We start from the raw sequence: 27,051 nt of genomic DNA on the forward strand, positions 1-27,051 counted from the left end.
AAGAACTCTCCATGTCATTATTTGGGAGCTGGCTGTTGGGACAGAGAAAGACTCATTACAATAAATACTATGCTGGTCAGGCTTCATAGGTACAGTGCCTGAATGAGATCATTCATTTATTTATTGGCAATATTGATTTTTTCATTGTTTGCTATGTGTCAGAAGCTCTGTTGGTCACTAGGTGACAAGTCCGATGCTCTACAAAGCTTATCCATTAGCTGAAGTGATGAAACTCAACCCACTACCGAGTTTATCTTTTGGAAGAATTCTGACATAGCAAGATTTTTGTCTTAAGAATTACAGAATAAAAAAAGATCATTTTAGGTTTTTTTTTTTAAAGTAAATATTATAAAGAAGGTAGGAGGTCTGCAGACAAGCTATTTCTCAATTTATCAAAACAGAGCAGGACAACCAGTCCTGTTATGAGTTGACTGTGAGGATAAGGAAGTATTCTGCCTTGGAGAGAGGCTGAGCCAAGCACAGATTTCAGGAACTGACCGCTTATGAGTTTAAGAGCCTGAGACTCCTGAAACTAAAGGTTTTAATAAGTTCTCTAATACCTTACAACCCATACTGAACAGTTAACTTTTTATCTCAGATGCAAATATATGAAGGCATCTTCTTCCAACTGTAACAGACCACACCTCTGTGGCCTTAATTAAGTCTCCAACAGACTTCATGTTGGGATCCCTTTCATTAATTTCACAGTTCTGAATATGACCTCTGTCTGCTGAGAATGCGATCCTAGCAGTTAAACACTAAAAATGGTGGGTTCCCGTTTCTTTGTAGGCTGTGTTCCCGAGAGCCCCCTTTTCCATAAAGAAAGCAACTAGCTCTTCATGGTCCTTCCCTCTCCTACAGGAATGAAGGCTCCCTACTCTATTTTTTTCCATGGTTCTGGTCGCACCCTAATTTCATGAACTCCGAGTTAATCCTTTTTTTCCCAAGTATAAACAGGCTGACTTCAAACAGATTACAATAGGTCACAAGGTTTAATGGGCACAGGGATAATCATCTAAATTACATTTCTAGGTCTGATGGGGTAGACAGATGCGAGGCTCGCTCCACCAGCACTCACTGTTCATCAGCAAGGCTGGTGCCTCCCAGCATGGCTGCCTCTCTTTGCTCCAGGAGAGCCTGCCGCCTGCTGACTGGTTACCAAAGGCAGCTGCATGAAATCTCCTCTCACATAGTGTCCATCTCTGAAGGACATGGAAGTCAAATGTGGCTGCCACTCAAGCACAAGACGCACGCTTTTATCTCTGGGAACTCTCTGACTCCACTTGTAGGTCACAGTCCTCAGTCCAACAGTTGTCACTGATGCTCACAACCTGTTAAGGCTTAGGAATTTTCACATTAAAGAACTCTCCTCTGCATTGATTTCTAGTAGCATCTAGCAAAATTCCATTGCCAACTGCATAGTTTCAATTGTTTCTGGATTCCCTTTAAAGCACTTTTTATAATTTATTTATTTTTATTCTATATGCATTGGTGTTTTGCCTGCATGTTTGTGTGAGGGTGTTGGATCCTCTGGAACAGGAGCTACAGACAGCTGTGAGCTGCCATGTGGGTGCTGGGAATTGAACCTGAGTCCTCTGGAAAAACTAACATTACTCTTAATGGCTGAGTCATCTCTCCAGCCACTGTTTCTTGATTCTTAACTTTAGAAGAAGTAAAAAGCATGGAATTATTCAGACAAAGTAACTAAAATAACTCTACTTGTTAAAATTCAAGGCTAAACAACCTTTGAGCACTGACAGAGGCCATGTTGTCCTGAGGTGCTGTATATCCCAGCATTTACAATTTGATTACATATGTCAATTTCTTATCAAAGAAAACAACGGCATTTCTCCTGAGACAACAGGATGTTGGGATGAAATTAAAGCTAAAGTGCCACAAAAGAATGAGCTGAAACCATTCAAAATTGATCAATATGCCCAATACGAAGGTGATTATGATGTAAGAGTTCTTGTGTGTAAAATAACTCATAACTTACAAGAGGCTCTTGTGTAAAGTTTCATTTTATTTTTTATAGCAACCAAAAATAGGTCTGGATCATGTATCATCTCTATTTTGCATATCATAGCAATTTTCTGAGACGTTAAATGGCATGCTAAGTGTCACTGAGATGAAAAGCAATAGAGCCAGCACACAAATCCAAGCCTTGTGATGACACATCCAGTCCATATATGTGTGTGTGTGTGTGTGTGTGCGTGCGTGCGTGCGTGCGTGCGTGCGTTCGTGTGTGTGTGTGTGTGTGTGTGTGTGTGTGTGTGTGTGTGTTCGTGCTCTGATGTGTATTCCAAAATATGGGCTTCTGAGGAAATGCAATAGTAGTATTTTTTTTTAAAGAAAAACTATTTGCTCAGAGAGGCCCAAATGGCAGAGCTTGTAAGTAAATTGTATTTACTCAAATTAGCTTTCTAAAATGAGCAGAATAAGATGTACTGAACCTATTCAATAAGAGAGAGGTTGAGTGTCAAAACAGGCACATTCATTATACTATTTCCAAAATATTTGCTAGCTGTCAATAGTATGGAGTTTATAAAAGCCACAGATATATGAAATCATATATTGGGTTGATGCAGAAACTAGAAATCTAGCAACTAGTGGAATATGAATGATATAAATAAAAAAACAGAATCAAAAGAAATGGTTGACTATTACAAATTCTAAATTTATAATACTTTAAAACTTTTTCTGAATTATAATAGTTTAACTCCCATACCCAAAAGAGAAAGAAAGGAAGAAGAGAAGGAGGTTAAGAAAGGGAGGGAAGAAGAGAAGGAGGGAGGGAGGGAGGGAGGGAGGGAGGGAGGGAGGGAGGGAGGGAGGGAGGGAGGGAGGGAAAATCAGAAACCAGTTTAGACCACAAGGGCAACTGATATGGGGCATGAGTACACTGCACACCTCTTGGAGAGGTCTCCAAGGATCAGAGACAGAATAATGACTGGGGAATTAAAGTGTCAACATTAATTCTAAGAAAACTGTTTTAATGACACACAGAGTAGCCATATGCTTACTAAACACTGGATCATTCTTTGACGAGTAAATACTAAAAGGGAACAAAGATTGTTTGAAAATACTTATTCAATATAAGGATCTTGAAAGTAAATCTACTTCACTAGTGAACAGTTACTTTATTTTCTTTGCTAATTAATTTGTTTTTTCAAAAATATGTGTTTATATGACTGAGTATATGAGTGTGTATGTATGTGTTCAGAAGCCTGAAGAGTTCACAGAGGGTGTAGGATTCCCTGTAGCTGGAATTACAGCAGCTATGAGCTGCCGTGTAGGTACTGGAGTAGAACCTGGGTCCTCTGCAAGAGCTGAATGTTTAACCTCAGATCCACATCTCCAGCCCCAGACATTTTTAATTTTCAATCGTTGAGCCGACAAAATGTAGCTGTTCCTTAGCAGAGCTTTTTTTTTTCAAAAAACTAGACATAAACATTAAAACAAACAAAAACTAGAAATCCTGCTACTGAATACTTCAATAATTTTAAACCCAACACATTGGCTGGCAGACTTGTACTTGAAATTTGGTGAACTTTTCATCTTGGCTTTTGTTCCTTTTTTTATTTTAATATATTTAAATTACATTTGACAAAAGCAAATAAAGCTAAACTAGTAATTTATGTCATAGAAACAATCATTTCAATATTTGATGTGACATTTTGGTTATGAAAATTATGAATGTCTTTGAAAATTTTTAAAACTCCAAGGGAAAAAAAAACAGAAGAATATCTTTATTGTTTAGAATCACATAGGAATATCTGGATAATGTTGAGTTGGGTAATGAATAGGAACACACTGTATTATAAGAATACAAAAGCAGCCAATATAAGGTTCACAATTAAGTTATGGTAAGAACCACAGCAAAGACTGTTCTGTTCCTGTTTCTACAACAAATACCTGGGATAATCAGCTTACAAAGATGAAAGGTATATGTTGGCTCAGAGCTTCATAGCTTTGGAGGTTTCAGTCAGTATTGGTTGGCCCTGTTGCTTTGGACTTAAGACAGTCTTACACAACTGGGACATGTGACAGAGAAAAATTGCCTAATGCATAGCCAAGGATGACAAAAAAGAGAAAAAGAGACTAGAGTCCCACAATCCCCTTCAAGGGCATGGCTGAAATAAGCTAAAACCTCTAGTTAGGTTTCATCTTCTAAAGGTTGCATCACTTCTCAGTAGGGCCAAGCTGTGAGCAAGCCTGGTTAACATTTGGGTCTTTGAGGGATACTGCACAGCCTAGCTATAATGGGTGTTTCTTTTGGTTTCTGGAAAAGAGTGTTTGCCTGGAAACAGTAACTGAAAACCAAACTTTTCAGATGCAGAGACAGAGCTTTATGAGGGCCTAAGATACAGCCTTTCCTAACAGCAGATAAATAGAGCACAGACCTGGTTTCTGAAGAGAGATGCACATGAACTGCATGAACCTAAAAACTGTGTGTGTGTGTGTGTGTGTGTGTGTGTGTGTGTAATATTATATAGATTATATAATATGTTATTGTAGAATACTATCCAATATATTTATATATTATGCAATAGGACCTATATATTACACACGAATATGCATACATTTGCCCTGGGAACTTCCTAGACATCCAGTGTATTAGGCTCTTCCCAAGGTCCAACTGAGCCAGCACATGAGGTGGGTCACTGATCTGTTTCAAGAAGTCTCCACAGAGATTTCAATGCATGTTCAAATTTGAGAATCAATAGCATATGGAAAAGCAGCCAGTGAAGAACTGAATGAAGTCAGCCAATGACAAGCAGGGGCAGCCCTGACCCCCGGTGACACTGTGCTTTGGAGGAAGGGATTCATGAACATCTCCAATGTACATAAGCAGTCAGAAACACTTAAGTCTACATGGTGTGAGCCCCAGAGAGAAACCAAGTAGTCAACTGTAGATGTAACCCTCAATCCTTTGTGACATACAGTGCCTTTAACTCTCCGGCCAGGTGGCCAGGAATGGGTAGGCCTACAGTGTCTAGAAAGGGACATGCTCATGAGGTTTTACTGGTCCTTTGAATCAGACTTGGGATATTACAAATTTTTATGAACCCTTGGCACTTAAAACATCCAAACAGTGAAGGGGAGAGAATTTGAGACCAGAAACATGCTTCCAGTGTTTCATGCATTTCAAGTTTGTTTCTGAAAGTTGGAATGGGATTCTAGAAGTTCTTTTGTCCCATTAACCCTGTAATGCCTGAGTTCTTTAATATTGCCACTGTGCTCAATTACTGTATATTTTCTACCCTTTGAAGGAAAAGACAAGCCTAGTTCTTTAGTGCTCTTAGGGTTGAGAATGAATTTGTTTATGCTGAAGTGGTAGCTGTCCTCTTTTGGGAGACCTAATGAAATAGCAGCATTAAAGACATTTGTTATTATCCATTATTCAGTACATTCTTAGGTTGAAGGAATTCTATCTATAAAGCCGGGAATTTCTGGTCTATCTGTCAAGTAAGTTGTACAAGGACATGAGACCTAAACTTGGCCAACTGGATGTCTTATCAAAACAACTTTCAATTTGGACCAATAAGGCATTGTTTGAAGGGACAGTTTAAAATTAATTTACAGCTCTGTGCCCAGCAGCAGTGGCAGAAGCATCGTCCTGTCGGCTCTGGCAAAGGGAGTGCATCCAGGGTTACTGTAGTCAGTGGCATCTCGAGTATGTGGCTCCATGATGTGACACAGTTAATCCTCTTACTTTCCTTAATTCTGTCTGTTTCCAAGTTCTTTCACCTTCCCTCAACAGCTCCAATCCTGTGAGTTATCAGGCATGCTCTGAGTATGCCCTTTTGCTTGGGTTGATTTTTACTCCCTGTGCTCAAGAACTTTGGCTAGTAAAGTAAGCATAATGGAAGGCTGTAGGCAGTGGGGAATGAGGTTCAAATAACCGGTCTGACAGCAGAGCTAATCAGAGTTGAAGGTGTGCCTCTTAAAAAGGAGAAATGCATGGAGCCCCTCAGAAGGAAGGGGACTGGAAGTATATATCTCATTAAGAATTTTCAGACCGAAGTCCTAGAACTGGAAAGGGTGACCCATAGGGACTCTGTTGTGTTCTTCGTTTCTCATCACCATCCCTGTTTTGGTTGCTGTTTGTTTTGTTTTTATTTTTGTAGCTGATTCTTGTCATACATAGCATCTGTGAGGGATTAACCTCTCACCATATCCAGGATTGGCCTTCATTGGCTTAAATCAAACAATAGCAAATATTAAATCCAATCACAGATAATGAGTTGTACACAGTTTGTATAAGAGCATCTAGAAATGTGATAAAGTCTTGTATGACCACAGCCTTTGGGCAGGTACGTGAGGACATACATCTGCCCAAAGACTCCCATTTAAGGTCTGGGGGAGAGGCAACAAGAAAACATAGGAGTGAGTTGGAAAAGAAATGGGTCATACCCTTTAAGCACATGGGGATAGTAATAGCTCTCAACTTTTCCAGTTATACTAGTTAGTGGACCCTTCATCTTAAAAGCCAATTTAAAATGGACTTTTTAACATAGCTAGTATAAGTTGTTCTAACCATTACCTCTCTTCTCAACTTCCATTCCTGTCCACACACAGAGATTTAGATTCTTAGTATTAATGTTGGTGAATTGGAAAACATCAAAAGACACAAACTAATGGCCTCGGGGTTAAATCTGATCTTAGAATTTTATTTCTTTGTTTGTTTGCCATGTGGCGTGTTCCTTTTTAAGGCTTAGTTACCAACATATAATCCTGGAGAGATCTTCCATTAAAATCCAAATCTTTGGTTTCTTTTGAAGGATCAGATCTGACACCGCTAAGCCAGCATTCCAGAAATGGCAACAGTCGCCCAAAGTGGGCAACCTCCCTCTCAACAGGGCAGGCATGGCTTTTGCAACAGTTCTTTGCACCCTCTTGCCTCAAAATTAGCCCAATTCTGTCATTCCTATTAATCCACGTCTGTGTGGATTAGTGTTTGCAGCTCTGTATAGTTAGGCAGACCTGTTCCAGGCCTGTCAATTTATAACGAAGCTGCAAACCTTGAGAGGAAGAGAAGGTAATACAACATGTTCTACATAGCAGTTAGTGGGAAATTATTAGGGCATAACATGATTTGATAATGAAGATACCCAGAGATTTACTAAACATTTTGTGTGTGGCTTAATATGTTTCCTCACTTGCCATCATGAGTAAAATTCCACAGCACTCAAAGATCAGCCTTTTGTCTAACAGTGTACATCATGAGTATCAACACCAGACAGAGTTAGCCTTAAATCCAGGCCTTCCCTTGTTTGCTGTGATGACTGTGCCATCACACATGGTTATCATATGTATTAAAGTAATTAAGATGTGGCAAGAATAATATTTAGCACATAAAAACTCATTATGTTAGATTGTCCACTATGTGAGGCTATTCCAATACTAATTTCCATTGAAGAAATATAATTTTATTTCTCTAATAAATATGCTGCTAGTATAATGTTCCACAGACCAACCTGTCCCCCCCTTTTTAAATGGGCTTGACATTTTTAATGCTATCAAAATCCTATATCATTATTCTTTAGTCATTGCCACTTTTTAAAATAGGCTTCCTTTCATCTTCTATTGGGTCTAAAGCCCTCCTCAGGCAGATTAGAGTTGTTGCTCCATAGCTTATGGCTTGTGCAGACATACGTTATGTTTAGTAGGATGGGAATACCTTTCCCATTAGAGACTCAAACCTCCATAATCAGGGTGTTGTGTGGAATATTGAAAGTGTAGTCAAAGTCCCAATTCTGCTTACCTTAAATTAGGAACCTTAATTGGTCAGAGGTCAGAGATGGGGGAAGATAGAGAGACAAATAATGAGAGGGATCCTACTTATGAATATTCACTGTCAGCTTAGGAGACGGTGGGACTATGTAGCAAGGATGTGGACTGCTTGTAGGAGCAGTGAGTAGAGTAGCCTTGGTTGACAGCCAGCAGTGGAATAGAACCTCGGTTTCAGACTCCAACTTGTGTGAGCTTGGGAGTGGGTGCTTCCTCAGCACCTCTAGAATTCAGTCTGGTCAACATCTGGATCTCACCTTTTAAGCCCCAAGGAGTGAACTTGGTCTTCAGGCTTCCTAATTACAAAACTTTGAACCAGTAAATCAATGTTGCTTTAAACTGTGGAGTCTGGGATGAATTGTTGCCCAGCAATGGAAAAATCAGCACCGAAGGTTTGAAGATGACCACAACTAGTCTGCTCTCATATATTTTCTCTCAATGTATCCCCCTTGATCTAAAGTAGAAAAAAGGACAAGGGGAGATAAGTCTCTAGTCTAGGCTCATCACTGTCGGTCTAGTTCATAATGTATCCTTGATGTATATGGGGGTAGCTGCTTAGGACATTGGAGTGTCAGTCACCTTGTCTGGCCCACCCTTACTCAGAGTCCTGAATGTTTCTCCTCCTCCCTCGTTGCATGCCTGAAAAACCTGAGTGTTATGGGATATTTTATCACAGTGTATAAAGATGTGTCAGTTTTACCTTGCCTGCATAGGGCACATGATTATTTTAACAAAGAGCTGATCAGCCAACAGCTAGGCAGGAGAGACTAGGCAGAACTCCCAAGCAGAGATAGAAACCCTGGGAGGAAGAGAGGAAGATTGGCCAGACAGACACATAGGACATTACGGAGGAGAGGTAACAGTCATGTGGTAGACAGTAGATTAATATAAACTGGTTAATTTAAGTTATAAGAGCTAGTTGGGAATGAGCCTAAGCTAAGGCCTAGCTTTCATAATTAATAATATTCATCCATGTCATTATTTAGGGACTGGTGGTCCAAGGAAAGACTGATAAGAAAGTCCAACTGTACCTGTGTATTGAACCAAGTTTCTTATACTTTCTAGAACTTTGAATCTCTGTTCTGTGGTTTGGAACAGATAACATCTCTAGATCCTGCAAACTTCAGGGCTGATCTTTAGAACTTCCTAGACTGGAGGATTCATAGCAATTTCTCAGCAAGCTCCTTCTCCCTTTCTCAAAGTTCCAGACCATTCCTCAAGTCCTGTAACTAGGCAGGCATCCACCAAGACAGCAGCAACTTTCTACCTCTCCTGAGTTATCTCCAAACTTCACAGATGACTACTTCAGGGAGAAGAAACTGGGCCCATTTCTTTCCCCAAGGAAGAAGAAGAAAGGAGGCACTATCTCTCAGTGAGAAACCTTCCTCTGGTCATTTTCCCTGCCTCCTTGAGTGTCTTTAAATTGCTGAGTTTGCAAAAAAGCCTGAGGCTAGGAAGGAAAGCAAAATATCTTCTGACTCTGATGACCTATACCAAAATAACTTTAAAATAGAATTTGTTTGAGTTGGTCCATATAATTTAACTTAAAAATCTAATTCCAGAAGTTGTAGTAGATGAGAGTGATTAAAGTCCAAGGCTTTGACCTAAGAACAGTAGTATGTAAGTTCTCACGTGCATATCCTAGAGGCAGTTATGGAGTACAGGCAGAGTGTTAGCTGTGTTTGCTACCTCTGGTGCTACAGTAGGACACCTACTTTTGTCGTACTGTCTTGAACCACACTAAAGCAGGTAAGGAATTCACATGGACTCAGAATTGGGGTGAGGTGGCTGGCGCCTTAGAAACCAAAAAAGGTAGCCTCACTAAAGAGAAAAAAGTTTAAATAAAGCATTTTAAGGTTTATACGTGTATGTTCTCTCAAATTCCTTCTTTGGAAGGAATGCATGGGCATGATGAACCCATGCGTTTCAGTTTTTTGAAGCAGGCAAACAAAGAGCCTGAAACAAAGGGAATTTTCCTTTCTCTTTGATTTCTCCCAAACTGGGATTTCATTGAAAATGGAAGGAGATCCTTTCACTTGCAAATCTCTCCTCCCCCAAATTCTTGGAAGATCTAAGTTTTCCAAATCAGGAGGATAAACTGTACACATGCCTTCTTCTCCTTTTGAATGTGAAATTTAGAATTTATGCCATTTTTATTATGCCCGATAAAAAGCAAAATTTTTATTCTGTTGGTCTGAAAAAGCAACTTTTGAAGTCAGATGTATTTATCAACATACTCATTAGAGGCATTTTTCCCCCTCCAGTTTGGAGAGAGTTTGAAAACCAATACCAGTATGGTTTAGATAGTCATAATTGTTTACACATGTCTCAGTAACAAAATATATTTGGGGGGGTGGCACTTTACTTTTAGGATTTGAGGCAGCTGGAAATTATTATCATTATGGTTTAAAATGTTCCAACTGGATAATGGTGTTAAAAAGAATATAACATTCTAGAATGCTTCCTCCTAGCACGGAACACAGATAATTTTATTACACTGAGTGAGTACTGAGTTATTTACATACAGATTGGCTGATCTAGTTACATGTGAAGGAATCTGAAGAAATCGGTTCCTTCATGTATCATCACATACAAAATGCCAACGCCTCTTGGTTAGCAGCACTGTTATTGTACAAAGAAGCTTTAGTGGTCCATTCAGACGATATTTCTCCTGTTGCAGTGGCAAAAATCTAATTAAATGTTTAAGAAGTAGGACAACTTCTTTAATCAGAAGTATATTAAATACCTTAGAGAAATACAAAAATTCTTTTCATAGTTGCTTCTCAAAAGAGAAAAGAAGAAAGGAAAGATGATTAATAAGGGATCCTGTGGCTCCCTCAACCTGTTTCTTCTAAGCAGTCCGTCTATGTTAAGAGCCAAGAGGGAGCAAAGTTCAAAGGAAATTCGTCTACTATTTGTGCTCTGGCTAAGAAAGGGGGCAAGAGGCTGTTCATGAGACCAGTTGGCAATGAGGACAGCATGCCAGGCCAAGGAGTCTTTGTGATCACAGATGGACTTAGCAAGGGAAAGATGATGCCAGAGTCCCAGGCAGGGCATGCTATTTTGGGGGCTTTGCACCAATCATTTGTTTTGCATTTGTTGCCAGTTTTGACAAAGAGAAATATATTTACTTGGATCCAACTTAACAAAAATGAAAGCTGTCAACATCATCAGGAGCTGGTATAATAATTGTATCTTATATGTCCATCCCATGGTCTGCAATTATGTATTTACTGATTGTCTACTAGGGGTTTGCAAATTACCAACATAGGTCTCATCCTTGGAGATAGCAACCCATGGTTTTTTAAGTCTTGATTTATAAGTCCTCTAACTATTCTGCATTCTTTTCATGAAAATTTTATTGTTTTTATACTTTGTAATATCAAAATATTCTCACCAATAGGGGTATGGAGTAACTAGCCCTTTTGTCTAACAGTAGTACAATGGTGCCATGGGTGGAGTGTCAAAGTGGCTACCACTCATTGCTGTTTGGATCTGAGGCTTGCTCTGTGGGGAAGGAATCCATGCTTTTTTTTTCTGTGAACTTGATCAAAAAGCACATGGCTGAGGAGATCATAGGCCCCAGCCTGGAATATACTGCTGTTGTTTGGCTAAATGGGCGAGTCGTGTAGTCAAATGGCCTTCTCAATGCTCATGTTTATCTCCATGGGTTAGTGGTACACTCAGCCTTCATCAGAGGAATTTTTTACTGAACAGGCAGTGCAGTAATGCAGAAACCAATACCTAGCCAAAGTGCAGAGCATAAATGATGATGGAGTGCTTGACCCTAAATGGGATCGTGATATTGTCTGCTCCAAGGCTTGGCTAACATCCCCGAAGAAGAGGCAGAAAGAATGTAAGAGGCATAGAATAAAGTCATGTGTAGTAAATTTCTTCTAGACAGGGTGTAGCTGTTACACGCACGAACTCACCGCAGCTGTGGTTATCAGCACAAGACCTACAGCACAAGACCTACTACACAAGACTAGGCCCATTAGCATTTCATCATGGATATGGGAGAAGCCAAATAGGGACTGTTGACAATTGTTAGTTGTCGGGAGAGGACTACAATTTCGCACAGTAGTATAGGCACTGATAAATTGTCCTTGTTCCAGTACATGGACTCCCACCCAAACCTGGGTGAGAAATTCTGATTAAACTCAGTAACACACACAAACAAGTATTACCTGAGAATAGGAGGGGGCTGAGAACAGCAGTTCCAGAGGGAGAGAAATGACTGGTATTCATTATATACGTGTCTGAATCTGTTAAACAATTTGAAATTAAAAAGCAAGGATTCTTTTTAGTTAAAGGAAGTAGCTAACCAATTTGAAATATGTCGATATTACATATCTTGTCAATTTAGAATAACTCACTCTGCACTAGGCACTTTCTGGAGGGCACAGGGCTGACCCAGCAAGCCCAGGGACACGGCTGGCTTCAGTCGTCTCTCCCTGTAGGGCACAACCACAAATGGTCAGGGGCTGGACAATTACAGGGCATTCTCACCCTTCTCTGACACAGATGGACAGAGACCACTGCAAATTGGACAAATGCTGAGTCCATTATCGATGCCAATATCGATGCTTGCCAATCAGGGACCTCCTAGCAAAGTAGCTTAGTGAGACATCAGAGACCCAACTGCAGAACTGCGGCTCCAGGGTCCTGGTCAGTCCCATCACTAGGGTCAAGTTCCTCCACTCACTTCTGCCAGTTAATGCTTTCAGCCATTCAAGACCGCCTTCTTTATGCGGTGGTTACCAGTCTCCTTGGCTCAGTCCATCCTCAAGATCCTGTCCCATGGTCTTTCCACGGTGTTAAGAGTACATGTTCAGTGTGGTCTAACCTACTCAATGTAAAATTCCCTCTGATAAGGTCAGAAAAATGGCTTTGGGTAGCAGTGGTTCTCAACCTTCCTTATGCTTCAACCCTTTAAAACAGTTCCTCAGGTTGTGGTGACCCCCAACCAGGAAACTATTTTCATTGTTACTTCATAACTGTAATTTGGCTACTGTTTGGATTGTAATTTGTTGTGTGAGATATTTTTTGCATTCTGATGCTTCCCGAGACTGATGATAAAGTTTGATTTGAATCGATAAAGTTTGTTTTGAATTACAGGGCAGAGCTAGCTACTAGCTGACTAAAATTAACCATAGAGGTTCAGGGTTTAGAGAGGGTCTTGGCCCTTTTGGATGGAGGAGGAGGTAGGAGGAGGTTACTGGTTACTTCTCTCCCCTTCTCTGATCATTCAGGTTCTTACCCTGATATCTGGCTCCCGAGTTTTTATTCATAAAGAATAATTAGAAAAACACATCAGTAATTTAAATGTCTGATATGCAGGATACCTGATATGTGACCCCTGTGAAAGGCTCATTAGAATCCAAAGGAGTTGTTACTCCCCTGTTGAGAACCACTGGCTTGGAGCATGAATGTGTTTGCCACTGAGCCAGAGTTTGATCCCCAGGACTAACATGCTTGAAGGAATAAAATAGCACCACAAAGTTCTCTGTCTCTGTCTCTGTGTGTGTCTCTCTCTGTCTCCCTCTCTCTCTCTCTCTCTCTCTCTCTCTCTCTCTCTCTCTCTCTCTCACTCTCTCTCTCTCACTCACACACACACACACACACAATGTATTAAAAATTAAAATTTTCTTTTATAGGAAAAATAACTATCTCTTTGGCCAAAGCCCTCTGGAAACTGTCTGTTTTAGTGATCTTGTTTTAGAATGCCCTATTTTAACCAATACAATAGCTTCGAAGCAGTTCTGGGACCAGATTCCTAGTTCAAATTAGACTTTGTCCTTAATTAGCTAGGTGATATTAGCAAGTTTTCTGAGCCTTCATTTCCATACCTGTGGAAAAATTATTATTGCATATTTTGTTTTGAAATTTGAGTTTGTAAACTTTAAGCAATTAAAATAGCACCCATCACATAATAAGTATGAAATATGGCTTAAATAAGCACTGTAGATACTCTTCAGGGCTATACTCACCTAGTCAGTGAAGATGTACTCACATTTGGGAAATACCCCCCAAATCACTTAGTTTAGGTACTTGTGCAATAACAACTTAAAATGATGATACAGACAAAGAAGATAAAATTCTATGACGGCTGTACCTTGTGACTAACAGTATACAATTAGCGTGATTTTCTTCCACTACTTATGAAATGGTGTTGAGGACATGGATCTCAGCACAGTACACTCTACCAGATAATGTTGCAAAGTTTGTTTCTGAGTTTAGTTAAGAAATCCCTCTCATTAAACTGCTTGCAGAAAGAAAGAAAGAAAGAAAGAAAGAAAGAAAGAAAGAAAGAAAGAAAGAAAGAAAGAAAGGGCATTGTCCTTCTTATACTTGTCACCATTCTGCTTTAGATTCTGACTTTCTAGGACAGAGAAATTTATAAAGGAGTTTTCATAATCATGAAGGAGCATTGGGTATGAATGTCATTTCCTGAGTCGGAGCTTCCAAACTTTCCCCAGGTACTGAAAGGCATGCCTTGTGTGCTCCTGACAGTGAAGGACCACTTGGCCCAGAAGCATCCTCTGTTTTCCCTTGTCCCAAGGAAAGCCAAACCATCCAGCTTACCATGGCTTTTTCTAGTAAGTCATGTTCTAGTGTTGGTTTGGTCCCTTTCCTGGTAAAAATCTTTGGCAGAGTTCCTTTGTACTTTAGAAACAGGGAAGGAGGTGGAAAATATGAAATGAAAGTGCTGGGGACCCTTCTGAGCAATTAAACTGGTGCAAAGTGGGAGCTAGAGTTCAAAGTTATTCAAGTGACCCCTTTCGTATACTTCTCTTTTAGATGTGGTATCCTTCAAAGTTTTCAATGTCGGATTTGAAATCCAGTTAGTCCAGAGTGATTTTAAAGATATAAATAAAAACAACAATGACAAAAAGAGCACCCTTCCCCTCAAGTTCTTTTCTATTTCCTGCCCAGCTTAGAAATCAGGGCACAAGTTCTCAGACTGCCAAGAAAACCCTTCTAGCAAAATGATGAAGTGAAACAGAAATTTTCGTTCTGGATACAATTTGGCATGCATAGCTTTTTCTAATTGACACACTCCTTCCAGATGGGAGGGGGAGACTATGGCACCCTAGAGGGAGACAAGGTGTCTTCCAGGAAAGCAGAGACTTGGGGCATTGTTGAAGGCGGTTCCTCGGCTTTATACAAAGAGAAAACAAGTACTGTGCGATGAGACTCTGAGCTTCCCAGAGGAGATTTTTGGGACCCATGAAGCTGCCTAAAAGTTGTGCAGAGAGCTCTCATGTTGTAGCTTTCTGGGATGTCACCCCTGTCCAGATGAGCTTCTTGGGGATGCACCTGCTTTTGAGTCATTCCTGCTCCTGGTAGCAATTCCTCACACATTTCTGGTAGTAACCCCAATAGAAATTCATTGGTTCCCCACATTGGACTTGAGTGCCATCATTACTTTGGTCTGTTGTGGGATCCCTGTCTGGAATGGGTGTTGTATGTCCCCAGGAAGAGCCTATCGCACAACACTGGAAGTAAGGGAGACCCAGTTTCTTCCACATGGCATTGGATCTCCTATACTAACAGAGGGACAAGTTAATTTCTAATACTGGAAGCAGATGTGGCTCAGAAAGACACATAGAACAGATGTGGCAAGCAAAAGGTTTTTTTTTTTTTAAATACTAATTTATCTGACCATATGCTATGCATTGGGTGAGTGACATCACTCTTTCACCAACACAGAATGGTCATTTATTTTATGTGCTAAACAGATTGTGAATTAAACATCCCCTGCCCTCATCACATGTTTTGGAAGAAATTAAACCCCATACAAAGAAGGTCGCTACTTGGATATACATAAATGCCTCCTGGCTACAGAGAAGTCCTCCACACTCAGAATGCCAGGTGATGTACCGCACATGGAAAGAATCCTGTCCCTCCCTTGGTACCATGTGGGATTTTGAAGAAAGCTCATAAAAGAGCATTCAGTCTACCGATGCAACTTCGAGAAACCAGCAAGGCTAAGTGTTTAAACCAAGAGTTCTTAATATAGCCTGAGTCATTAATAATGAAATGGGTCCAGTCACTACAGATCCCTCACAGTGAAGTGGATGAATAGGGCTCACTCTCTATTAGGCAGAAAGCCTAAGGCACACAATCCTTTTCCCAGGTCATGACGATATTTGAACATCTGAGCCTATTGGAGTAAGCTGTACTAAGTTGTGATACCTGGCAGTAGTTAGTGTGCTAAAGTAATTTGAAAACTTTGGTGTACTTTTTTATTTTGGTGGTAGGAAAGGCAGAGGGCACATGCCACACAATACATGTGGAGAGGTCAGAGGACAACTTACAGGTGTCACTTGGTGCTCTTCTTCCACCATGTGGTCCTGGGGATCAAAGTCATCAAGTCATAAGGCTTGCCATCAAGTGGTCTACTGCCAAGCCATATCACTGGCCCCTAGCTGAATTTTCCACAAGGTAGTGTCAAGGCATGGAGGATTTGACAGGATGGAACCCCACTGGAAATGGAGGAGAATGTGTAGAGAAACCCTACTTTTGCCACAGATTACATAGAAAGCCTGGACCAGGTTTCTAACCACTTGCTAAGGTCTTGGCTTCTCAGTATATTTTCATTTAAAAAGGGCAAGAAGATTTTTTTTAATTTACTCATGTCCAGGGTTACAAGTAAATAAAACAGGATGGTGAGGTGCTTGAGTTAAGGCTTGGCACATAATGAAGTTGTAGCGATGCTGTACTAAGTGCTTCTGCCATGGCCTCTTCTGCACTCACTGATTTCCCTTCAGCTCACAGAGCTTGAGAAGAGCACAGGGCGGAACGGGTGCTTTGAACTCATTAATGGTTGAGAGCATGTCACAGCAGCACAGATGCCATTGTGGGGAAAGTGACAAATTGAAATAGGTAAGATAACTAATGGATGATCACTCATTAAACTGACTGGTGTTTTGTACATAATTATTGATGACTGCACCTCTAGTCGCTTATAAATTTTTGCTGAGAGAAACCATATCTATGAGCCACTTTATAGAATTTCTCTGTGGTTCTGGGAGGGTGCAAAAATAAATGAGAGAATTGTAAAGCATTTTTTAAATGCTGAAATTGGAGTCATTTGCATAGAACTTAGTAACATGGCACCTAAGTGGCTAATATTTCTTTTTATAAAGCAGCATGTGCCAGTTAATGAAACATATAATCAAATGCTGAATGGTTTTAAAAGTACTATTTTCTCTTTCCTCAGTATTTTCCCCTTTGTGTATAATAATCCATTTTAAGATTAAAAAATGATTCTAGCCAATATATCCATGGAACATGGTCCTCTAGGCTTCTGCTGTATGACCTTCCTGTAGACCTTATTTATGGCTCTTTCCCAACACAGAGCTTTGGGGGCAAAATGTACACCAGACTGTAGATCAACTCCACAAATCAATTTCTGTGGAGTTATTGTTATCCATGTCAAAACTTTGATTTGGAAAGAGGCAGTAAAAGAAATATTTCTCCATGTGTACTTCAATTTCCTTAGAACATAAATATATTTTATTATTTCCTAAACATGACATTTTCCAGCCACAGTCACAGTTCATTTATTACTTTCTAAACCTCTTTTCTTAGCAGTGAAGCCTTACACATTTATGGATAAAGCTAAATGCAGTAACAATCTAAGTGTGTCAGTCACATGATGGTTTTAGTTTTCATTAAGAACATGTTTTCTGCAATTGAAAGCCCACTTGTGATAGTAGTAACTACACTAGGTAGAAAAGAAGGCTAGCTAGTGAGCAGAACTGGAAGTAATTAAGATGCCAGGATGATGAAATGTAAGAATGAGTCTCCAAGCATTCAACATTTAAGGAATACCTGTAAACCATTCTCTCTCATTGAACACACTGTTAGGAAGAAAGCTTACTGCTTTAAGTAACTGGTTTTTCACTGGTGTTGATTCTGCCCCACAGGAGGACATACCTTGTCACCACTTTCAGAAGGGGCCTACAGTAGTGCTCAGATAACTTTCTTCCAAATTATACAGGTCCCAATGTCTGTGTTGCTGGGGCTGAGATAGGTGGCCCCAATCTAAATATTTCTATCAACTATAATAAAAGCATTCACCCTTATATATGATGACTAAAACCCCTTTGGGATACCTATATAATTTCTAATTGTCATAATTATAATTGAGATAAAGATATTAAATAATTCCAAATAGTTTATTATGGCCAATTACATACTTAGTAATGTTTGGACATACAAAGGATATAAAGTGGCTTAATTTAAAGATCTTATCACTCACCAAAATACCATACTGACTAGCTTTTAACTGACTGTTATGCTTTGTAACTCTACTTTCCTTCCCTGCTAATCTTCTGGGGAAACAATAAAGTGAATAATTGATTCCCAGAAGGCAGGAGAACAAGGGGAAGAGAAAGAAGGGGCTTCGTGGCATCCACAGTGAATTACCCTGCACTGGTGATTTGAAAGTGGGTTACTTACTGTGTTTGCTATGAACTGAATGACTCCCAAAATGCTTGTGTTAAAACAATGCCACTGTAGTGGTATTGTGAGCTGGGACCTTTTAGGACACGAATAAGTCATGAAGGCTGTGTCTTAGTCCTTATAAAAGGGCTGGGGCCCCTGTAGAAGGATTGGTGCCTTATCAACAGGCTTAGGCCCTGGTCTTGCTCCTTGGCTGTTCCCCAAGTGGAACACAGCCTGTGTGCTTTCTGCCTCTGCTACTTTGGCAGTATCCAGAGGCCTTGACAGAGTTCCAAAGACACAATTTGAGCTTCCCAGCCTCCAGAACTGTGAGAAATAAGCTTTATAAGTTACTAACTACAGGCATTTTGTTATGGCAACATGAATGGACTAAGATGCTAATTTTAAACTGAACAATAGAGACCATTAAACCAAAATCTAATTAGAAATACAAAGAAAAGTTGCAATTTCCCTTTTTACTGGAAAATAAAATGTGATTAAAGTTTAACTGCTTTCCTTTTAGGCTTGCATGTGGAAGTTTTGGGGACTGAAATTAAACAGCTTTCCTGATAATTTGCAAATAATGTAATGTGGACTTTAATCCTAACAATACAATAGCAGAAAAGGGGGGAAGTTTGGAAGATAAAACATTTTAGGTTTCATGATAAGTATATGCTTTGCTATCCATTTAATTCAGAAATTCTCAAGAACCTAAGAGTTGATGATTAGAAATTGATCCCCTCTCACTTCCTATGCATCTGAACTGTTGTCATTTTATCAGCACTGAAGCCTAAAGAAGATAATGACACTAAGCAGTAATCGTCATTGTCAATTTTGCTAGATTATTTGGATTTGTTTGCAAAGTGGGATTGCTTATGAGGGCTTTTCAAAGATATTTAACTAAGAAGAGAAGACATAGAGCTTAAATGCAGGTGGCACCACTCCACAGCCAGGGTTCCCAGCTGAATAAAAGGAGAAGCTTGGCTGAACACCAGCATTCATTTCTGATTCCTAACTCTAAAGGAAATAGGACCAGCTGCCTCGTGCTCCCACCTCCATGCCTTCTGGGCCCTGCTGGTGCACCCTCAGACTGTGAGCCAAAGCGAACTCTTTCTTCTCTGAGTTGCTTTTGTCAAGTATTTTATAACAGCAGTGAGAAAATTAACTAGCACACAGGGGCTTCTGGGTAGAATCGGGAGGTGGAGCCTATGAGAGGCAGAGGGCCCTGTCCTCCTGCAGTCCATATGGCAGCTCAGGCCTAGATAAACATTGAAAGCAAGCTGGCTTATTCATGCTATACTTTTCTGCTCACTCATTTGAGAATTTTTATAAATGAAAGGCTAAAAAATAGTATTAAACACTTTCCATGTTATAAAATATAGTACTCACTGAAGGACCACAAATAAACTTTCAACTAAGAACTCCTTGGAAAGTATTCATAAATGACTGAAATACTTTCCTGCAATCGTCTGTGAGAGTCATCCCACAAGAATTTTCTAATACATGTTACAGTAATAAGCATATCTATTCTCTATGGTAAGTGCATGGTAATTAACTTGCTTCTGATCAATATGGTAGTTGATAAGTAAGATAGGCCTTGGAAGATAACAATATAAATTTCCTTTCTAATATTTTCTTTTCACATTTTACTGAACTAAAATTTATATGCAAATTTGTCCAACTATTTCATACATATCTCCTATGTTACATAGACAGTAAAGTTTTAAGTGCCCAGTTTCACTTGTTCATGTAAGTAGATATCACCCAGATTAAGATACAGGGCATTTCCTCAAAGGGTCTGCTCATGAATAGGCATTAATAGATTCTGGATAACCCCTGTTCTGCTCCCTATAATCATATTAGTTTTACCTGCTCTTAAATGTCTATTAATGAGACAGCATATCTTTATGTGTATGGCTTCTCTTTAATGGAACAAACTGGGGTTAATAAAGAAAATATTAGAGCCCAGATACACAGAGGTGGGCCTAGGCCCTCTCCCAAAGGATACAATAGACACTGATGACACCCTGTGGAAGGCCTCATCATCCAGGGGGAGCAGAAAGGATGTGTGATAGATAGGGTTTTAGCTGGGGGTGGTGGTGGCAGGGGAGGACGGGTGGGAGAAGGGAACTGGGATTGTCATGTAAATCAATCCTGTTTCTAATTCAAATAAAAAAAGTTGAAAAAAAAGAAAATATTAGAAGGGAAAAACATGACCAAAATATATCGCATGAAATCAAGTATTTAAATTAAAGAAATAAATTAAAATAATAAAATAAAGGTTTTTAATATATGGATGAGCACAGGCATTAAGGAGGAGAAAGAGACTATCAGAGGACAGTGCCGTGTGTGCTAAAACAGGTGTGGGCTTCTAAAGAGTCACCTGATTTCCCTTTTATTTACAAAAATGGTTTTCAATAATACAGCTATTGATAACCTTCATTTTTTTTTTTTTTTGCTTTGCTATACTACTCTTTAGAACAATGTAGAATTCCCTCTGATTTTGTGAGGATTCCTAAGGTTGAGATTTGTATTTCCTCAGGGAAAAAAAAATCTAAGGAATGAATCACCTTATGGAACGAATGGTAGTAAGCTTTTGGAACTAGAAGAGTGAGAAGTGGTGAGGGAAGATGAGGAGGATTAGAGTGTCTGGCCGCTAAATGAACAGATAGACAATTGTGGGATTCTTGCCATCATGGGGTTAAATGGGTCACGTCCCCATTTAACCCTCTCTATCACCAAGCTCCTGGTAGCAAGCACATGCTTTTGACCTTGTATGAGTAAATCTGTGATAATGTTTTCTGAATAGATTAGGAAATATATGATCAGAGTTCAAACTCCTACTTGCCTGGCATCATCTGTCCTGAGGGTATATGCATGGTATGAGAAAATTTAAGGAAAAGAAACCGAAAGGGAAAGCTGACAAAAAGACGAAGTCAGAGGGTAATAGAAACCCTCCTCCCAAACCAATAAGGCTACAAAATGAAATGTGTTTCTCAAAGGAGAACCCACAGCCTTGAGAAGTGATTAAGGGTTGAGGCACAAATGAGAAATACATCTATGCAAGCAAATTTCATTTTGTATGTTTTCTTCTAATTTTTTTTTACAATAAATTCCACTGGATCCAGTTTAAAATTTCAAAAGGAGATCCAGGGACAAATCCAAGATAAACATGAAAATTTAAATGGGCAGTGCAAAACCAAAATTCAAAGCTGCTGGTGCTCCACAATGTTAAATAGTAACTATAAGGGGTCCCTGAGCCCAGGGAGCAAAATGTGGCTACCACGGGGGCGGGGGGGGGGGGAGAAACCCCAGAATGACTGCTTCAGATACCTGCCTGGGCTCAGACTGCTGTAGAGATCACTGCTCAGAGAGGCACATTGCTGCGAGTAACAACTGCACTTGGCGGTTCTCACTGGGTTAAGTAATCATCCCCAATTCAACACAAGTGCAAATGTAAAAATTCACTCACCTGTACAAAACCGCATGCTGTGAAGTCCTCAAAGAAGGGCAGACTTGGGCGGTCTTCTCTATAGATGCTGAGTTTATAGGTGGTTTCTGTGTCACCCTCTGCTGGAGATTTATCCACCACGAGCATGGAAATTCTGTTCATTCCTAATCCCAGGGGATAGTTGGCAAAGCTGAGAGTGGAGAGCCGACGGAGATGGAGAGTGAGAGATAGAAGAGAATTACTATGGATGGGGACAATTATTGAGTCCAAACAGATTCAGACATCAGTATTTATCAGCATCATCAGCATCATTATGATGATTGTTACTTGACTAAAACATGTAAGAGATGCTTCACAAGAAATATGAAATATCGAAAATCTAGTTCTTAGCTATACTAGGGATCATCTTTTAGAACAAGTTATGTCCTACATTAACTAGAGGGGAAGAAAGTAATATTTACTGACACCTTTCAGGGTCAGGCCATTACTTCTAACACAACAGCTCTATACAAACCACAATGGCCCTTATAAACTCTTTTTAATTCATTTGTTTTTTTAAGACAAGGTTTTTGTATATAGCCCTGGCTGTCCTGAAACTCACACCGTAGACCAATCTGGCATCAAACTCAGAGACCCACCTACCTCTGCCTCTCAAGGGGCATGCCTGGGATTAAAGGTGTGCATCATCACTGCCCAGCAACATAGAGAATTTTAAAAAGAACTGATAATCAACTGCCTCAAGTTACATAGAGCCAGGGCAGAACCCAGATAAGAAAGACTGAATCCTTTTTTCCTTTCTCTATTATTTCATTTTCTTTTTTTCCTTCCCTTCCTCCCTCTGCCTCCTTTCTTCCCTTCCTTTGATAGATATTCTCATGTATCCCAGACTGACCTCCAAGTGAATACTGAACCCAAGGTTTCTTGTATGCTAGGCAAGCACTCTGTTAATGGAGGGATATCCTGAGCTCACATCCTTTCTTTTTTTAATTAATTTTTATTTAAATTAAAAACAATCTTATTTTACATACCAATCCCAATTCTCTCTCCCTTCTACCCTCCCACATCCCCCACCAGCCCTCATCCCACCCTGCATCCACTCACCAGGGAGGGTGAGGCCTTCCATGGGGTATCATCAAAGACTGTCACATCATTTGGGGCAAGACCTAGGCCCTCCCCACTGTATCTAGGATGAAAGAGTATCCCTCTATAGGAAATGGGCTCCCAAAGTCCATACATGCACTAGGGATAAATACTGGTTCCACTGCCAGCAGTCCCATAGACTGCCCAGGTCCCCCAAATGGCATCCTTTTTATATACTATACTGGACTGTCATCAATGCCAAGCACATTTCTTTCCCTGCAGCAGTGGTTCTCAACCTTCTTAATGCTGTGACCATTTAATACAGCTTATTAAATGTTATGGTGACCCCAACCATAAAGTTATTTTCATTGCTACTTCACAACTATAATTTTGCCACTGTTATGAATTGTAATGTAAATATCTGTGTTTTCCAGTGGTCTTAGGTGAACCCTGAAAAAGGACCACTCAACCCCCAAATGGGATCGAGACCTATAGGTTGATAACCTCTGCCCTATGGCATGAACTTATATCTTCCTCTTTATGGACACTATCTGTAACAATGTTCTGTTTCTGTTCAAACTTTCAAATAAAAGAGTTGGAGTCTTTCAAAAACATCTATGGAAAATAACAACAAATGAAGAAGTAAGTAAACAAATAAACCCTGCAAGATGAGCAAAGTCAGCATACTGTGCCCACAGATTGTCACCAGACTAGAGACATTGGCTTAGGGTAAAAGGGGGGGTCACTTTTTATAAGCATCAGCTCCAACAATCTGAAAAAAAAAAAAAAGAGAAGATGCACAAAGCTGAGTTCTTGATAGCTCCCCCTCATCTTACATCTCAAGGCCCTCTTTTGTTATGGTACTGTTATGAAGATTAACTCCCTGTTTTGTAGATGGGTGGAGAATCTGTGCTTGTTTCTAAGCACATGAGGCCTCTCAGAGAGGCAGACTTCCCACCACCATGCTTTCCAGGACCATGTTTCAGCTTTTCTGAGCCACCAGTGAAGGTGGAATCAAACATCTGCTTTCTGGTGAGAAGTTGAGTCAGCCAGCGCACATCCCCATACCTTGGCCCTGCCCGCTCCTGCAGGTGCACCTTGCACTGACACTTAGAAGTCTCTGCTCCAATCCTCACTGTTAGTACATCAAACGGCACTTCACAGTAATAATCTTTCACCTTCGGATTAAACTCGGGATTTAGTTCCAGACGGGGATGGGTGAAGATCTTGATATTGCAGACTGTGCCTTTCCCTGTTCCCAAGACAGAAAGAATGACAACTGTGAACTGCATATAAATTTTAAAACTGCATGCAATTAAGGTGTTTTACCCTCCTACTCCTAGGCACAGTTTCAGTGATCAGTGGCTATCCACTAAACACTTGGGCGCCACTGATTTATGGCATCAACATGATTTCCAATTTGTCAGATATGGAGGAGCTTCCACAGGCCAGCTGTTCACTGTAGTTGGTGCAATACAGACAGTATTTTTTCTCAGTCCTTGAAATGATAAAGGCATGGGAGATGGGGGGAAATGTCTCTCCTGTCGGTTGATTGATAACATCCTCGTGAAATGTAACATCGTAATCAACTATGAAAATGGAGACAATGTCTCCATGGGACAGTGACAGAAGGGAACCAGCAGCCAATCAGGAAATTTTCTTAATGAAATGTCATTAAACTGCCATTAGTTTTTCAATGGAGTTCTTAATAGGTCTAGTAATAAAAACGTGGAGTCAGATAGAGAAGAAAATACTGAGAGCTCAGAGAGAAGAAGGAGCAAGCCAAAGCCACCTTTACCTCATTAACTTCCCAGCACAAAAGACACCAAGTTCCTGTTTCTTCCTGCTAATATCTTTTCTCTTCCCAGCCATCTTACTTCCTGTCTCTGTCCAGCCATCTTACTTCCTGTTCCTACCCAGCCATATCACTTCCTGTGACGACACCAAAGCTACATCCTCTGATCTTGGACAAGCAAGATATCACCACATTAGTTGATATAGACTGGTATGGTAGAGAAGAAATGTGAACTTTGGTGTCGTACCAAACACATAGCTCAAAATATCCACAAAGCATCCTGAAATTCCTTCCCAAGCCACTTCATCAGGGGAAAGTGTCATAAAGTAATAAAAAGAAATGCCATATCTGTTTAAACCTGTACTCAAGCTTATAATGATTTCATGCCATTGACTATAGATTTTCCTTCGGCAACTCATTTTATAGCAAATACTATCTTGTTACAAGAAAGGGAAAACAGCTTTAGTGGTGCACACACACACAGCCACTATTGAATTACACAAAACATTAATATTTGGAATGGGTAAGTACTCAAGAGTTTATCAAAATGGATTTCAATGTAGTATCTACAAGCATTTTATCTATTCTTTACAACAGTCAATAAAACTCCAGCAAATAATGTAAGTATAGAAAACTCTCCTGAAATCAGCGAAGTGACAGCAACCTAGCATCATTGGACATTCAGTGATACTGAATAGCACAGCAAGCAAAGGCTCAATGCCAGAAAGTATGGAACTAAAGTTAGCAAAAACTTGTTCTAGTCACTTCTGCCCTTCTTGTTTTCCTATAGCTGTCATAATAGTTTCTCAAATTTGATGATTTGTTATCATTTATAGTAGTATTTTTGCATCATTTCCAGAGTCAAACTAAAGAGGAAAGGCATTCCACAAGTCCACCTTGTTTTGCTATCCATTGGTTCCACTATCATGTCCTGGGCTTTGTACTTCACGAAGACCAAAATTCTGATATGCCTTTGAGGACAGCAGAGAAGCATCACACAAGGTGGGAACAGAAAACCATCATCCAGCTGTGGCATTCCAACCCTGAGAACCAGGTCTCCCCATAGCTGCCTGCATGCTCTAAACAAAGCTAATACATGCATTCTGTCTCCTATTCTGTGGTCTTCCCTGCTGGTGGGAGAAAAACAATTAATCAAGTATAAATTAAGAGCACAATAGTTTTGTGGGATATTTGTACACTGTGTGAAGACATACTACTCTGATTGCTTTAATAAGAGCTGAACAGGCAATAGCTAGGCAGGAGGTATAGAAGGGACTTCTGGGCAGATAGAAAGTAAGTCAGAAATAATTGAGGCACAGAGAGATACAAAGAGATGCCAGGAGACACAGAAAAAGTCAGAGGTACAAAAAATGAAAGAAAGGTAAAAAGTTGCATTTTAGAATGTAGATGTTAGAATATGGCTTAATTTAGGTTCTGAGAGCTAGTTAGGAACAAGCCTAAGCTATAGGCTGAGCTTTCATAATTAATATTAAGTCTCCATGTCATTACTTGGGAGCTGACTGGCTGGACAGAGAAAGATTTGTCACAGAATAGTATCATAAATACGGCATAATTTCATTCTACAGAAAGGTATTACTTTGTTGAATCTTTAAGTGGTTTGAGTACACCACTTCATTTTTCTTGACATTTGAAAAGAACAAGCCAACAAAAGATTTTTTCTGGCTGATATACATACATAGGTAGATTTCAATCGTAATTTCAATAATATGTCTCAATATGACCCATAAGACTATAAGTATGTAGTTTTATGACTTACACTGAAAAGAATCACTGCTTTTATTTCAGATTCAATGGCTCTTTTAATAATGTATTGATTTTCAAAGTCCCACAACCCTATCCACATGTTCAAGGCATGGAGATAAGCACAATGAAAATAGGTGGCTAACAGTATGGGATATGATCCAATTGCTCTGACCCCAGCATAACACTAACCAAGCTGGAGCAGTGATCACCATTCATGCTGCCCAGGCATGAAGGGGATATAAACGTACTCTTTTGCACAGGGCCACTTAAGTGAAGAGAAAGCAGTAGATGGTTGATTGTTTCGTCAACATGAATCACAGACAATGTCTTTTAACTTAATAGGCTTGCTTTTTTCTTTTATACCCTTAATTTATTTCATTTTGACACAAGGTCTTTCCATGCAGCTCACACTGGCCTTGAGCTCCTGATCTTCCAGCATTGGCCTCCCAGCACCGAGGTTACAGGCGTGTGCCACTTCTATTAACTGAGAACATATTTTTTATAGCGATTTAGTGAGAATTAATTTCCTTTTGGTTTATAGTATTTACGTTTCTTTTTATATTTCACAGGGCAGTCACAGTTTTCAAAGGCGGCTTGTACTTCTTATAAATTGAACCTCACCTCCACAAGAGATGAAATGAATGTGCGATTACTTTCTCAAATAAGATTTTAGCAAGACTGCCCCATTCACCACCACCACCACCACCACCACCAC

At 39.9% G+C, this 27,051-nt stretch overlaps 1 protein-coding gene and 1 long non-coding RNA gene across 4 annotated transcripts in view; both read right to left on the reverse strand.

Moving 5' to 3' along the window:
- The window catches only part of Cped1 (cadherin like and PC-esterase domain containing 1), a 266,707-nt gene that overhangs the window by 84,901 nt on the left and 154,755 nt on the right, over positions 1-27,051 (reverse strand). For all 3 annotated transcript variants that reach the window (XR_003480049.2, XM_027389966.2, XM_027389967.2), the window contains exons 14-15: positions 23,846-24,029; positions 21,719-21,887 (exon numbers count right to left, since the gene is read on the reverse strand). Coding sequence is in view for 2 of the 3 variants with exons in the window: in XM_027389966.2 (XP_027245767.1) it covers positions 21,719-21,887; positions 23,846-24,029 (353 nt within the window). In the remaining variant the exon portion in view is untranslated. The remainder of the gene's footprint in view (positions 1-21,718; positions 21,888-23,845; positions 24,030-27,051) is intronic.
- LOC118239575 lies at positions 3,726-12,148 on the reverse strand. Its single transcript, XR_004772081.1, has 2 exons — positions 11,982-12,148; positions 3,726-8,248 (listed from the first exon to the last, which is right to left on the reverse strand). It is a non-coding gene; the product is annotated as an uncharacterized LOC118239575 (long non-coding RNA).

This window comes from Cricetulus griseus (genome assembly GCF_003668045.3).
Source record: "Cricetulus griseus strain 17A/GY chromosome 1 unlocalized genomic scaffold, alternate assembly CriGri-PICRH-1.0 chr1_0, whole genome shotgun sequence".
In the NCBI taxonomy this organism is placed as follows: Eukaryota; Metazoa; Chordata; class Mammalia; order Rodentia; family Cricetidae; genus Cricetulus; species Cricetulus griseus.